Source organism: Stegodyphus dumicola, chromosome 1 (genome assembly GCF_044657685.1).
Source record: "Stegodyphus dumicola isolate Sdum_Otavi_A_Nest chromosome 1, ASM4465768v1".
In the NCBI taxonomy this organism is placed as follows: domain Eukaryota; kingdom Metazoa; phylum Arthropoda; class Arachnida; order Araneae; family Eresidae; genus Stegodyphus; species Stegodyphus dumicola.
Genome location: NC_140768.1, coordinates 202,400,886 through 202,416,574, shown reverse-complemented (window position 1 = coordinate 202,416,574; position 15,689 = coordinate 202,400,886). Strand labels below are relative to the sequence as shown.

General features: G+C 30.6%; 1 protein-coding gene across 1 annotated transcript in view; it reads left to right on the top strand.

Annotated features, from left to right (window-relative positions):
- LOC118202352 (uncharacterized) overlaps nucleotides 1-15,689 on the top strand; it is a 108,245-nt gene that overhangs the window by 57,043 nt on the left and 35,513 nt on the right. The window contains exon 7 of the mRNA XM_085824840.1: nucleotides 10,955-11,038. Coding sequence (XP_085680966.1) covers nucleotides 10,955-11,038 — 84 coding nt within the window. The remainder of the gene's footprint in view (nucleotides 1-10,954; nucleotides 11,039-15,689) is intronic.

Below are 15,689 nucleotides of genomic sequence, written 5' to 3'. Positions count from 1 at the left end.
AGTTTTTTAAATAACACAGTTACAGTAATGTTTATTGAAGCAATCAGTACTGTGTGATTGCCAGTGATTGAATAATGTTAAAATGCATTGTTCATAAGGAAATCTTTGTGTTATAGATTTTATTTTGACACAAGCTGAAATTTGAATTATTAGGAAGCACTTTGAAAACCCGAATTATTTCCTGAATCATTAATCAGGCCAATATATAAACATACAAATTTTCGTACAAAATTATTTCTTTGAGCATATTATAAAGAGCCCATTTAATTTTATTATTTGTACAAATTTTACACAAAAGTAGCATGTAACAGTTAAACATTTATTGAAGCCTACTTGTTACATGTGGTAACAAAGAAGTGTGAAAGATATTGCCACATTAGCGAACATGACGATCATTGATGCTTAGTTTAGAAATTTAATAATATATTGAGAAATGCTGGGAACTTTCAGAAGTAGACATTTTGGAAATGATGGGCTTGATAAGAAATTTGCATGGTTTTATTATTTATTCTTTAGTTAAGAATGGATTTTAGATGTTCATGTGAAAGAATTCTCTTTAATTATATGTGAAAGAATTGTCAAAGTTTGGCATTTAAAAAAAATGAATTAATAATATGCAATTATCTTTTTATTATACATATATTACTATATATTTCTAATGCGCTATGTAAATGTCAGTGCTAAACAATTGAGATACTATTTTCGGGGCAATCTTTTCTTATACATGAAAAATTCTGATACTTTCTTATCATCTGCCCTCACAGCTTCAACTTATGCTAAAACAGCAAGAGTATGCACACAATAATAGCAAACTATGAATATGCATACCACACACATGTATTTACATGCTTTATATTTAATCTTTATTTCTGAATAGTATTCCATTGGATGAAAAATATGTGAATATTGACCCAATATATATATTTTTGTGTGTGTGCATCCTAAAATTTCTTGTTTCTTATAAAGTGCTTATTTGAATTACTACTTGTGAACAGAGCAGTAGATATGAACCGTAAACTAACCATTTTGCCAATTTTCACAGCTTTGCAGATAGTCAGAAAGCACCAAAATTTGTAATAATGTTAAGTCTAAATGATGTTCTATACCTTTGTGTTAATTTTTCTATTCTATTAATTCTATTACTGTGTTATCAAACTTTCTGCAGGAATTTCAACTGGTTAAGATGTTATTACCATGTGGAGAAGAATTTGGTTTTCAAGCTAGAAAAAATTGCAGCTGAAGGATTTTGTAGAAGGTCAGTCAAACTGGTTTTAGTTAATTATAATTTAATTTTGGGTGAAGAATTCTCAAATTTATTTATCATAAGTGTCTAAAGGTAATCTAAATTAAATTCTGCTTGTTTTTGAAATTTTTCATGACATTCATTCTTTGATTACTATTATTTATTTATTATTTTTTTTTAATTTACTAACTTATGTCCAGGCACATAATGTTGCATTTAATGCCATACCTTAAATATTGTAAAATGTTAAAATAATACATTTCACTTAAAAATGTGGTTGTGACAGTAAATTTTCTGTTACATTTAATCATATCTATAAACATTGGTATACATCATTTTTCAATAATCTGTATATTATTTTGTGCATTTCTTTTACATCCAAGATCTGGCATATGACTTGCTTTCCAAACTGATAACATGGTGTAATAATGTAATCTAATGGTTAAAGTTTACTATGGAACGGGCCAAATTTAATAAATTATTCTTTGATAGAAATTTATTCATGTGTTCAGTGTGTCTCATCTCTTTAAATTGCTAAAGTAAATTTTATGTACTTGCATTTAGGAATTTTGACTGTATCAGAGTAATTTTCAGTTATTATAACATGCAAAGGAAAAAATTCATTTATAGCTCCGTATTTAAAATTAGTAAATTAATGTCCTTAATAAAGAGGGACGTTTTGTTGTTTTTAATGTCGATAGAGTTTAATTCAAAAATATGCCACATTAAGGGTTACTTTTTAACCTAATTTAAAATTTTCATTACTTTAACATGTCCAATAATTGTTATTTTAACTCCGATATTGTAATAATATCAAAATTCCTTACTTTTTGATAGGTAATCCAAATGTAAAACAAGAAAAGAAAAAATTAAAATCTAGAAGTATATTTATTTCATACCTCTAACAAATAAAAACAACGCAAGCACTTTTTACTGTCTATCTGCATAGTGTGGCATGTCTCGTAAGACTGAGATTTGTATGGTCAAATCCATGTTTCAGTTAAAGGAAAATGCATGCACAGTCTTCTGATTTTCCCTTCGATTAAGGATTCTGTATATACTAGCATAAGAAATATATTAGTTAATGCAGTGTTATACATCAATATTTATAGGCAATTATTGTGGCTATGTTTATTATAATTTTGTTCACTGTAATGGCTGGAGTGCCTAAACCATCATGCTGTGTAAACAAAACTCAAATCTTCATCTCTGCATACTGCTCCACTAGTGTTTAAACCACTGAAATGGTGATTATGGTAGAACATCTTTGGTAAAAATTTACTCTACTGTAACCCTTGGCGAATCGTATCTTTTTTTTTTTTTATATCAAGATCGTCACCTGAGAGGATCGGCACCAATTTCAAGGTGGCCGCTACACAAAACCAAAATAAGAAGTCAAAGACATACACAAACTCTGTGTCCATGTACACATCGACCTATTAAAACGAACTGCACAAACTGGGCATTGTGCACTGCCTTAACTTTGTCCATGTACACATTGATCTATTTTCACTTTAAGAAAATCAGAAAGTTAAAAATATCATAGTTACCAGAAAAAATTCACCACTGTCTTAACATACAGACAACCAAAAATACACAAACAGAGAGGAATAAGTTACCAAAAATACATATTTCCTAACATAAAAACATTAAACAACAAATCTTCTAACAAAAATTAACACACAGAGACAAAAAAATAAATGAAACGTCATTTTTTTCACATACCTTTTTTTTCACATGCATATGTTTAGGCTTCCCACCACCATCCTCCAGGTAAGCAATTCAATTCAATTTTTCGTCTCTTAGTCACCTCAGACATAGTCAAACGATGGTACCCACACCAAAATAATAAATAGCATGTTCAAAATACAAGACCATACCACTTCCGTGCAACCAAACACAGCAATTGAAAAGAATGGTAAGAACCAAAAACCTGGGACCGTACAAAAGGTTTACTATTAAAAAAAGTAGCTCAAAACTAAATTTATCACAACACGTTGGCAATATTTGAAATAACTCCTTTTTATTGACAAAAAAAAGTTTTTTTTTTTTTTTTTTTTTTCCTAAAGGCTACTTTCGCCAACATTATCAACATTAGGGTTACTGAAAAACTTATTTGACGCAATGGGCTTCCACATTTCACAAACAACCACTTTGCAATTTTTTTTCAGACAGAAACCAAGGTGTACCATACAGTAAAGATTAGCCACATCTTCATTTACTACTGTTACAAGTACTTCTTTGGTAAATTTCTGCGGTTAAATTCAAAAGTTTAAAATTGCATTAACATGATCAGAATCATAGCTAGGGTTTTCAGCGCTCAGGGACAACTGAAGATTTCGCGCCCCCTACTGCTTGCCAAGGATGGAAAACATTTAATTCTAAAATGTTCTAACATCAGTTTGGCGCCCCTTGGATTCTGCACCTGGGGACAGATGCCCCTCCTTCCCCCTCTAGCTACGCCCCTGATCAGATTTTATTTTCTGCACGTAGCTAACAATTACATATGTGTTGTCAGATAAATGTTACCAGATGCAGTTAATTATTTTTTACTTGCCAATCTCATGAGACAAGTTTTTTTGGCTCCTGCAAGACTTTACTTTGTGTTGCAAAATAAATTCATTCTCACTCTTTTTGGACTTGCCTACACATTAAATTTAAAATAGTTTTATGAATAGGTAAGATGTGATTATCATAATTTTGTTTCTCTCTTTATCTTGGCAACTTTATATGTTGATTCAGTATCCAGGTTACCTACCAGTGGCTGATTGATAAAACTGCTCATATGTTCAGCTGGTGGTTTGAGTTTATTTTCTGACATAAAAAATTTTAAAAGGCATCCCCCATGTTTATTTTACTATAATCGAAAAATCAAATAATTGCTACTCTGTTTATAGGTATTAAATGTTAAAATATTTTAAATGCTTCCTTTAATTTGCATTGTAATAGTCATTTGTTTAAATTTAATTATGAATTATATTCACATATAGTAATTGTGAGTGTTTTTTTATTTTAGGTGCTGTGAAAGGCAATGACAGAGATCCAATTTATCAAGAGTTCTTATATACATAAGAATACATGGATATAAGATTGTTTTTCATGAATTCAAATAAAATGTGATAAATTGGATTAATAAAAACTATTTTGAATTTTGAAAAGTGTTTCTCCTCTGTTAATCATAATATAGTGCCATAAATTTCTGAATGTGTTTAGTTTTCATCCAAATAAATAGCTTTACAAAAATTTGTCATATTAATAGATATTGCATAATTTAGCATTATTATAAATATTAATTATAGCAGATTTAGCTGAACTACCTTTTTAGTCTCTCTGCAGATGAAGTCACAAAGGTAAGTGGTTAGATATTTTTCTGTATTCCCCATTAAGTAATTTTATCTGGTAAATTACCATTACTTATGTACTAAAGGTGAAAGAATAAGCTTTCCTTAAAGATAAAAAAATTTGCAGATATTTCAAAAAATTGGTATACGTAAAAAAGTTCTTAAATTGCCACATATGCGAAACTGAAAATGTTATATATGAAATAGTTCAGAAATATAAATATTTTCACTATTTTTTAACTATAATTCACTGCGTTTGTTATATATAATCACAATTTAAGGTAGCAGTGCTTTTCTCACTGTGATTTCTCATGTATTTTGATTCATAAATACACGTACATAAATCCACGTATTTTGATTTCTCTTTTGAGACCGAATAAAAAATGAACTAAACATTCTCGTTGACATTGAGAGTTGAATAAAAGCTCACCTCAAAATAAAATGAATTAATAAATTTATGGAAAATTTTACATAGCATATATTGAGCAGAAAGAGTAAACTTAATATACTTAATGGAATTAATAATTGGTAGAGTTGATTGCAGAATAAAATGCCTTAATTGCATGGTAAACAGTAGATCTTTTGAAGTTTTTCTATGTTGCGTAAAATGCAGATTTAAATTTTTGATATTGATTGTCATATAAATGGCAATTACTGTTTTATTTTGCTCTGAAATGAATGGTTAGTAATAAAATTCTGGATGAGACAACCTTTAACATGCACTAGAATTTACAAAGTTTAATTTGGTGCTGATTTCAACAGGTAAATTTCATTTTACTGAATTTTGCGTAAAATAATACGAATGAACCATTGCAAATTATTTTCAGAACTTTTTTTTTTTTAATCTAAAAGGGCTATTAGTTTTGAAATGTGACTTCATATCGTCAGTCGTAAACTTGTTTCGCATTTCATTCAAGTCTTGCCATTTGGCAAAATTTAACATATTTATCTTTAAAATCTAATATATTATTGACTAACAAGCCAAGCTATTTAAAAGCATTACACACAGTTCTTAACAATGCTTTTTTTAATTTTTAATCTGATTGATTTAAAATGCATTTAATTCATGATATATCTAATTGAAAACATTTTAATATTTCTACATAATTACATGATATATTTCTTCAGTTTTCAAATATATAGAAGATATATAACTTTCTGGTGTCAGTATCTTATAAAATGTTTTGCTATTTCCACTGCCCCATCTGTATTGATAATCTATGCATTCATAAACTTTTAGCCTCTTTGAGTGACTGCTAAAATCTGAGGCCTTTCAGATTTTTTTTTTTTTTTAATTGTGTGAGCAGAAAGATAGAATTTTAGAAGAGCTTCTTGAGTTACCTTTTGAATGATATAAAGAATTGTTAACATAATGTCAAATTTTTACAACTAAATATTAAATATATAAAAAAGCCTGCAGCATTCTCATGTTACAAAAACATATTTATTTATTCTGAGGCTGGGAATTGATTTAGTTTTAAAAATACAATTTATTCCTTTTAACAATTTCCCAACAGTGTCATCAAAACACTATAAATTCCTTACATGTTTTAAAGAAAGATGATTCATTAATGTAAAGATTATTAAATAGCTAATTTTATTATTCAATTTTTAATACAAATTAATTGAAATTAGAAACTGATTTTGTAAAACAATTTAATTATGAATAATTCAATTTGGGGGCTATTGGATGTTTAAAAATGATCAAAAGATTTTTAATATCTTAAAAATAAAAGCAAAATTTTCAGTTTTAATATTTTGTATTAATAATTCATTTTAATTTCCTTGCTCAGTTTTAATATATTCACAAATTCAGATTTAAAAACAAAATAAGTTGTATAAATATTTTCAACATTTCTGATTTTTCCATAGTAACCATAGGAGAAGGATTTGAGACTATCTGTGTAAAAAAAGTAGGTTTTAGATCATCACACCTTCACATACTTTCACTGGAATTTTCCTCTGTATATATACTGGGATGTGACACTAAGCAGTTGAGAGTATGTATTTAAGAGGTTAAAGGGATATTGTAACTAGTGTTTCAAATCCTGATAACATCCCATACGCTGTCGGTGGGACGTAGATAGGATGTCCTAAGGATATACTGGGATGTGACATTAAGCGCTCAGGAGGATGAGTTTAGGAGGAAATTGGGATATTACGGGATGTCCTGAGGATGTAGTAAGTAGGACTTTAAATCCTAATAACATCCCATATGCTGTCGATGGGACATAGATAGGATGTTTTTAGGATATAATGGGATGTGCTTAGGAGGTTTGTGGGATATCCCGGGATGTTCTGAGGATGTAGTAAGTAAAAGTTCATATCCTAATAACATCCCGCACGCTGTCGATGGGACTTGGTTAGGATGTCCTGAGGATATCCCGGGATGTGACATTAAGCACTCGGGAGGAGGTGTTTAGGAGGTTCACGGGATATTGTGGGATGTCCTGAAGATGTGCGCATATCCCGCGAGCAACATCCTTGGGATATCCCAAGGATGTTTTTGTGCTATGTGGGTTCTTCATTCTGTAAATGAGGGAGGTGTATTTTTATATGGTATTTTGGCTTCCTACAGTTATATTTTTTAATTAATATGAATCTAGTTCTGAACTTATTTTATTTCTTGCTTTATGTAGAAGGAGAAGTAGAAGGTGGTGGGTTAGACCAGTATTTGAGAGACAACTGCAGTATGGAGATGCTAATTATTTACATCAGGAAATGCACTTCAATACTGTCGAACTTTTTTTTTTAATTTACTCTTGCATGACACCTCATCAATTAGATGAATTTCTAGCCCTTGTTGAACTATCAATCCAAAAGTACGAACTAGTTTTCGTTGGAATTTCCTAGAAAGAGATCATTTGGAGGATAGGAAAAGGATATTCCAGAAAAGGAATGTTGATTTAATATATTGTATTTATATAGTTTGTGGAATGCTAATTAGAACTTCTTAATTGCATATTTCAGTTTCAGAGAGTATTTTATATGATGTGTGTAATTTCCTTAATAAAATTGGCTTAATGTAATACAAAAATTATATTTTGTTCTAATGTGTAAAGGATTTATAGGGTTACAAAATATCACACTTGAAAAACAAAATAAGCAGTTTCTTTAAAAAATTAATAGTGAAGGGACATTAAAAATATTAAAACATATTTTTTGCTTTATGTATATATTTTTTATCTTTAAATGTAAGCATAGTCATTGATATATTAATGAAGAGTCAAGATGTAAAGTTTTATTTCATAAAATCACTTTTGTCTAAAACTCAATGAAGAAACTGCTAAATATTTCTTTTTCAGTTTTGAAAACTGAATTCCACAATTTGTAAATTTTGCTGATGATCATACTGGTGTTCTTTAAATCAATGAAAAATTACCATCAAGATAATCCTCTCTGGTTTAATTCTTGTGTATTTGTGTGAAAATGCTAATGCATTTAAGGAAAACAAACATGAAGCATTAAAATGCTTATAAATATTCCATGAAATAAGCATCAATTTAAAGTTGAATTGTCTTAATTTAAATATTGCATACTGGCAGACTTCCTTTCTGCATAAATAATAGTTTTCCTAGATGTTTTAAACAAATGGCTTACTGGTCACCAGCTATTTAACCCTCTGGCTGCTCATCCCACGATTTCCACGGGCAACTCTAATGTAGCAAAATCTGCTCATCCCACGATTTCCGCGGGCACGTGTTTTTCTTCTTTTATTGAGGAGCACATCCCCTTTTTTCTTCGTTTAACCCATTGAAATAAGTTATATACAGTATCAGACATTTAGTTTTTGTTTTGGCCAACAGATATCGTTAGTTGTCCACTAATTTGCGGCATTTGAAGACACGTGGTATTACCGCTCAAAGTTCACTTTTTGTCACTTTTTTCTTACAGAAATGGCTGCTAGAAAATGTTCAGCGATTGACAGAGAGTATATTCCTGATGACTTATCAGATTCTGAAAGCGATTTTAGTTTTGATAGCGATAGTGATATAGATTTTTCAGACTGCTTCTCATATAGCGATGACTCTGATGATTCAATAAACTTGAACTCTATCATACTAAAATGCATTTCTTAGGTATGTTTTCCTCAGTGCTTTAAATTTTCTTAAATTTTATACATTTTACTTTTTTATCTTATACAATAAATAGAAATTAACTGTAATTAAACTGAAATTTATTTTAAAAAATTATTTTTGGTTTTTCTGGGAACTTAGTTTCTTGTGATAAAAATCTATATAAAAAATATTTTCTAAAAAGAAAAAATGCACTTTTCAATTCTCCAATATATATAAATTTAAAATATGCAAAATAAAAAATACACAATTTTTGAAGCGGACACAAGTTGAGCAGTCAGAAGGTTAAAACTAAGAACTCATTAAAATTAGATAAAAAAAGCAACCTTATGCCAATCTTGATTTTGTTAGTTTGGTGTCAGCTGAAATATCTTTTAGACTGATCGTCTTCGTGAATTGTGTTGAAGGCATAATCCTATTATAAAAAGGATTATGCACAAAGTGCCACTTGAAATGCAAAAATCGAGTTTATAATCATTGCAAAATAAATGCAAAGTCTTTGTACAAAAAATGAATGGTGGTTGATAAAAAATTTGGTGAATTTGCACTGCTCCCCCCAAAACTTGCAATCTCTAGTATCAGTTATATTTTCTCAGTGTGTTACCTCTGACCTAGTGAATCTTTTGTCAAAAACTGGTTTCAAAACTTCAGTTAACTAAATGAGTGATAGTTGTTTTCTTCAAATATTGAATTATTATGATTTTAAACCTAAAACTTTATAGATGCTGTTTGTAATGTTTTAAAACTTTTGTTTTATAATAACAACACACATTGTATGGACGAGTGCTGAAGTATAGAGTAAAAATAAAGAGAATGCTGTCGTAGGCAAAAACTGTAATTGTCTTTGAAATAAGTGTAAGCTGAACTATCCAGAGAGCTCGGGTAATGCCACATTCTGGATACATGAAAAGTTAGATAGTTGAGCATTTAAAAAAATGGAATTCACATTAGAAAAGCGTAATCAATAGCGAAGATTTCCACTCTAAAATTAAAAAAATAATTATTATTTGTTACCAACTTGAATATCAGAAGTCTGAATTTAAAATTGTGTAAGATTTTTAAAAAAATGCATTTCAGTCTGATAAAAGTCGACATATTTTGCAGGCAACATCTGATCTGATTATGAAATCTCGGCAAACATGAAAGTTGGTGGAAATGTTGCCAAGCATTCCAGCAGAAGTTTAAACACACTGATAATTCTTTATTTAGTTTGATCAGAGGTAGTCAAAATATGGCCTGAGGTCCAATTTCTGCGGGTTAGTTTTTTTATTAAACTTTTCAGTGAGAAAAATTTCATGCTGTAATGCTACTGTTGATAGTCAAGTTGAGAAGCTATAAATTATAACCACAAATGGTGCTACTGGTGTCACGTATTTGTATTTTGTTGTCTGCCTTTGACATAGAACTTTTGTTGCCAGTTCCGTTTTGTTTTAGCAGCACTCATCCATTGGTACTTACTGACTGTTGGTACTGTGTGATATTTTGTTCTTTATATTTTATTTATTACTCACCATCACCATGTCACTGTCAGACCAGCTACAAAGAGGAAAGTGGATTTCGATTGTTGTGGTTTGAAAGCAGAAGGGAGAGTGAATTATTTTTTCACAGCATTAAGTGAAAACGTATTATGTTTATTATGTAATGATGCAACAGCTGAGCAAAAAGCATATGATATATGTCATTATTACTAAACTAAGCACAATATTCAAAATTCACAGAAAAAGAATAAACACTAAAATTGGAAAGTTGAAAATGAAGTGCTTCATCACAGTGCAGTTTGTTTATAAAAGTTGATATTGATACAGTAACTAAGGTGAGCTTATGAACAGCTCATTTATTAGCCATGAAAGGAAAACCACATATGGATGGTGAATTACGAAGAAATGACTGGAGAACAAGTGATACTTGATAGTGTTTTTGCCTTTCATTATTATGTTGTTTTCTTTGTTTTGGTGGCTAGCAGGTCATTATTTATGATGCAGTGATGATGGAGATGAGACATGACACTGTCTTGATATTTGGAATGATGGGTCTTCCTGTTTTCATACTGATATTGAAATTTGCTACATCTTCATTTTAATTGCACATTAATGAACATGGTGTGAAATTTAGTTATGCAGTGGCATAGAACAACATGCAGAATAATGGAACATTAATAATCTAATTTCTTTATTAGCAGAACTGTATTAAATTAACAATAAAATCATAATTTTGAATGTGTATTATCATGTTCTAAAGTACCTTTGAATGCTAAAATTTGCAAAAAGTGTCATATTTGTATATTTCCATTTTAGCAAATTCTCAACAGACCACTCAGTGTTCAAGTTCCAACAAGTTCGGCCCCAGAAAATAAAATTCCTACTGAAACAGTCCCACAAGTAAATATGTGTTATCTTTCTCTCTCTCTTCCCTCTTTTTAATTTTTAATAATTACTTTTTCCGAAATAATTTGGAAGTGAAATATTTATTTCATATACAAATAATCTGTAAAATATGTAAATAATTTCTAAATGTAATTCTTTTAATGTGACTATGTAGAGTAATATTAATAGAATAAATTGTGAAAAGAAAGGTGGGAAAACCCTTTTATGCATGTTAACAAGTATTTGTCAGTTTTATGAAGCATTGTGTTTATTTGCATAAATATAGTTATATAACTTAAAATCTTGTATGTGTTTTATATGTGTTCTGTCATACTCTCCTTATTAGTCCCCCCCCTTTCCTTAACCAAAGAATGCTCAGACTAAAAACAGGGATCACATAACCTATAATTTCAGTCAGATATTGCCTAATTATAATGTTGTTCAGAGGCCAATATTTACAGTAAAGAAGCCATCGATTTAGGACAACACACTTTATTTACACGTATAATGAATAAAAGGATCACACAGGAAATCGTATTGACCATCACACAGCAAGTAACATCTCAGCATCTCCATACGCTCGAAGCTCGAATGACGGATGTGTCGGTAGAAGAGACAGCTGCACAATCATACGCATGCGCATAAGAAAAAACATTCGCTCGCCTCTACCCAACACACCCCTCCTGCGAGCAACATTTTTCAATACAAAAATGAAATAACAATATATAACACATTACATTAAGAAATTAAGGAAATTACTTTCAATGTATACATTAATTTTTCTTCATTGACACTCTTAGTAAGAAAATCTGCAATCATATTATCAGTTTGTGAATATTCCATCTTAATAACATTGTCCTTTGTTAAGTCCTTCATAAAATGGAAACGTAAGTTCATGTGTCTGGATTTCGTAGAAGATCTTGCACAGTTGATCCACTGGATGGCAGCTTGACTGTCTGTATTTAAGACCACTGCACCATTCAAAAATTGTTTACATTTTAATTCTGAAAATAAATTTACAGTCCAAATAATATCCTTACAAATTTCAGAAATAGAAAATAATTCTGCTTCACAAGTAGACAGACTAACACTTCTCTGCTTACGACATTTCCAAGAAATCAATGAATCACCTAGTAAAATAGTACCACCAGAAAATGACTTACCATTTACTGCATTTTCCCAGCTAGCATCAGCATATGCATTTAAAACTCCAAAATCATTGCTATAGAAAAGTTTTTTATTTTTTGTACCTTTTAAATACCTTAATACCCTTTTAGCTAAAAGATAATGCCTTTTTTTTTTCTAGTACATGAAAAACCTTTATCTGCCCCTTTAACGATTGGCGTTTTCACTGCTTTACAATTTTCCAGATTGTGTTTAGTCAATAAAGATTCAATATATTCTGTTTGAGACAAACATATACCATTTTCAAGTTTTTCTATTTGCATTCCTAAAAATTTTGAATTAGTATTTTCATGTAACTCAAATACATTTTTTATTTTAGAAACAATATTTTCAAGCATTTCTTTATTATTACAGAATACAGCTAAATCATCAACATACAAACACAATATAAAAATGTTTTTGGAATCATTATAAATGAATATACAATTATCAGATGCTAACTGTACCAGCCCAAGCTTTTCTAACTCATTTTTTATTTTCATATACCAATTTCTACCGGATTGAGGCAACCCATAAATACTTTTCTTCAATTTACATACTTTACCTTCTTACCTATACAAGTACGCTGTTTTTACATCATAAAATTTAACAGACAAGTTTAATTTAGCTGAAAGTGCAAACAATAATCTAAAACATTCAATGTTAACTACTGGTGAATATGATTCGGTATAATCCTTATTTTTTATTTGATTAAACCCAGCCGCTACTATTCGCGCTTTATATTTTACTTCCCCAGAGTCTCCTTCCTTCAAAGTATACACCCACTTACTTTTTACTAATTTTGTTTTTTCAGGCCTCTCTACTATTTCCCACACTTCGTGTTTATGTAATGAATCTATTTCATTTTCCATTGCGGATTTCCAGTCATACCAATTAGCACTTTGTTTTGCTTCTGAAAAATTATTCGGAACATTACTGATTATACTTGACGCTAGTTGTTTTGATTTGAGCCTCTCGGATTGTCTTAATGGTATTTCATTTCCATATTTATTACTTTTTTCATAGCTATCAGATGTTTGGACTTTATTCCCCCTGTCATCACCCCCGCTACAACGGCTCATGTCGCCGATTTCGAAATTCGATGAGTCATCATATTTGCTTGCTTGAGTATTTTCCGTAACAACCAATTCGAGGTGTGGTTTTTGATCTAATTCGTTTCCCTTTCTTTCTAATTCTTCAATATCCCAAGTTTCTAAGGTTTTATTTTTTCCCATATAATTACTACCCTTTAAAGATTCGTTAAATTTAACTGATCGTTCTTCAATTATTTTGTTACTTGCTATATCATAAATATGATATCCTTTTCTTTCTCTAGCATATCCTAACATTATCCCTCTTTTCCCTGGTATGTCAAATTTGTTTCGCATTACTTTCGGAATGTGAAAGTATGCCACACATCCAAAAAGATAGTTTCTAAAAAGATAGTTTAATTTGGGTTTTTTACCAATCCAAATTTCTAAAGGAATTTTTTCTTTTCCTTTCCGGGGTGTTAAATTTGATACTTGAGTACTAAAATTAATTGCTTCTGCCCAGAATTTTACCGGAAGCTCACTCTCATGTAGTAATGTCCTAGCCCTTTCTAAAAGAAGTCTGTTTGCTCGTTCAGCTTTTCCATTACTCTCACTGTTATATGGAATTGTTTTTTCATGAAAAATACCTGAATTAGCAAGATAAGTATCTAATTGTTGATTTACAAATTCTAAACCATTGTCTGTTCTCAAACGTTTAATTCTTTTACCAGTCAAATTTTCATACTTAGCTTTAAATTTACAAAATGCGTCAAACACTTCACTTTTACTTTTAAGAAAATAAGTAAAATACATTCCAGAAAAATCATCCACTAAGATCATAAAATATTTAGACCCACCAATTGATTCAGTTTGAACAGGGCCACATAGATCCGAATGAATTAATTCTAAAATTTCTGAACTCTGATTAATGTCAATATTTGGATGACTTTTTCTAGTTATTTTACTTATGTCACAAGTTTCACACTTAAAATCACTTACATCATTAATATCAATGTATTCTTTCATTTTAAGTATATATTTTGGATTTAAATGGCACAATCTACTATGCCAAAGTTCATAATTATTACCAGTACAATCATTAGCAATGCAAGATTCAGAATTATAATATGGTTCTAAATTAACTTCAAGCCTACCGTTATTCTTAAATGCTTTAAAAAGTAATTCATTACACCTACTAAAAACTAATACAGAATTATTCCTTGATTCAATTTTACATCCTTTATCCATTAAGGCAGTGAGTGACAATAAGTTATTTCTTAAATCAGGAATATAACTAACATTACTAATAGTTAAATTAATAAAACTAGAATTCTTTATATTTATAGCTTTTGCTTTAACAGTACCAATACCTTCTGAATATATTTTTGAATGTTTACCTGCCTGGTAAATTTCCCTCACCTCTGGTGTAATATTCTGAAACCAAAAGAAGTCTTTTGCCATGTGTCCGGTTGCACCACTATCCAGCAACCAAATTTTATCACATTCATCATTTTTTTCACGCGTAAGTTGAAGAGCAAAATCACTTTCTCTTTCATCAGAACGAGATGAAACGTTCACACTTGTAGGTTGTAACTTCATTCTTTCCTTGTTACCTTTGGATAACTCACTTTTTGGATTCTTGTTTCTGTAATAGCAGTCCTTCGCGATGTGACCAGGTCGTCGGCAAATGTAACAAATTCTTGGCTTATAGTTTTTATTCCTTCTTGATATGAACGCCTCTGCGTTGTTTCCATCAGGTCGTTTCCCGTTCGTTGAATTGTGAACGGACTCTTCCTCACGGAGTATTTCGAGTACTTCATCAATTGTTTTTTCACGCTGAGTTTTTACAATTTCCCTAATTCGAGAGAATTTTCCACGAAGTCCATGGACTGTGTAAAACACCAGTTCCCGAGGAGATACATCTAGTCCTAGCGATTGACACTTAGTTGCTATTCCTCTCGCTCTAGCGATATAATCATTAGCCGACTCATGCAACTTCATTTCTAAATTTTTTAACTCATTACCAGCATCTATTTTTCGATCTTCGGCTTGTCCCGTAAATGTTGACTTTATTTTTTCCCAAAGAATTTTTGCATTCTCTTCTGTGGAGAACTGAAGCGCCTGTTGATCCGATAGTGAAAGTTTTATATATGCTACGGCGTCAGCGTTTTTCTCATTCCACAATCTTTCATCTTTCTCGTCTAAATTTTCTGGTTTTACTGTTGAAATTACCGAGTCAAGTCTTTTCAGTGATAAGGCAGCTTTAATTTTCAATGCCCAAATAAAATAGTTCTCTCCAGTTAATTCGGGAACGTTCCACTTCTCCATTTTTGGCTTCCACTAAGACAGTTTCGGTTTCGACTTGGTCTCTTATATCCAATTCTTCTTGACAAAACCACGGAGCTGCTACCATTTGTTGTTCAGAGGCCAATATTTACAGTAAAGAAGCCATCGATTTAGGACAACACACT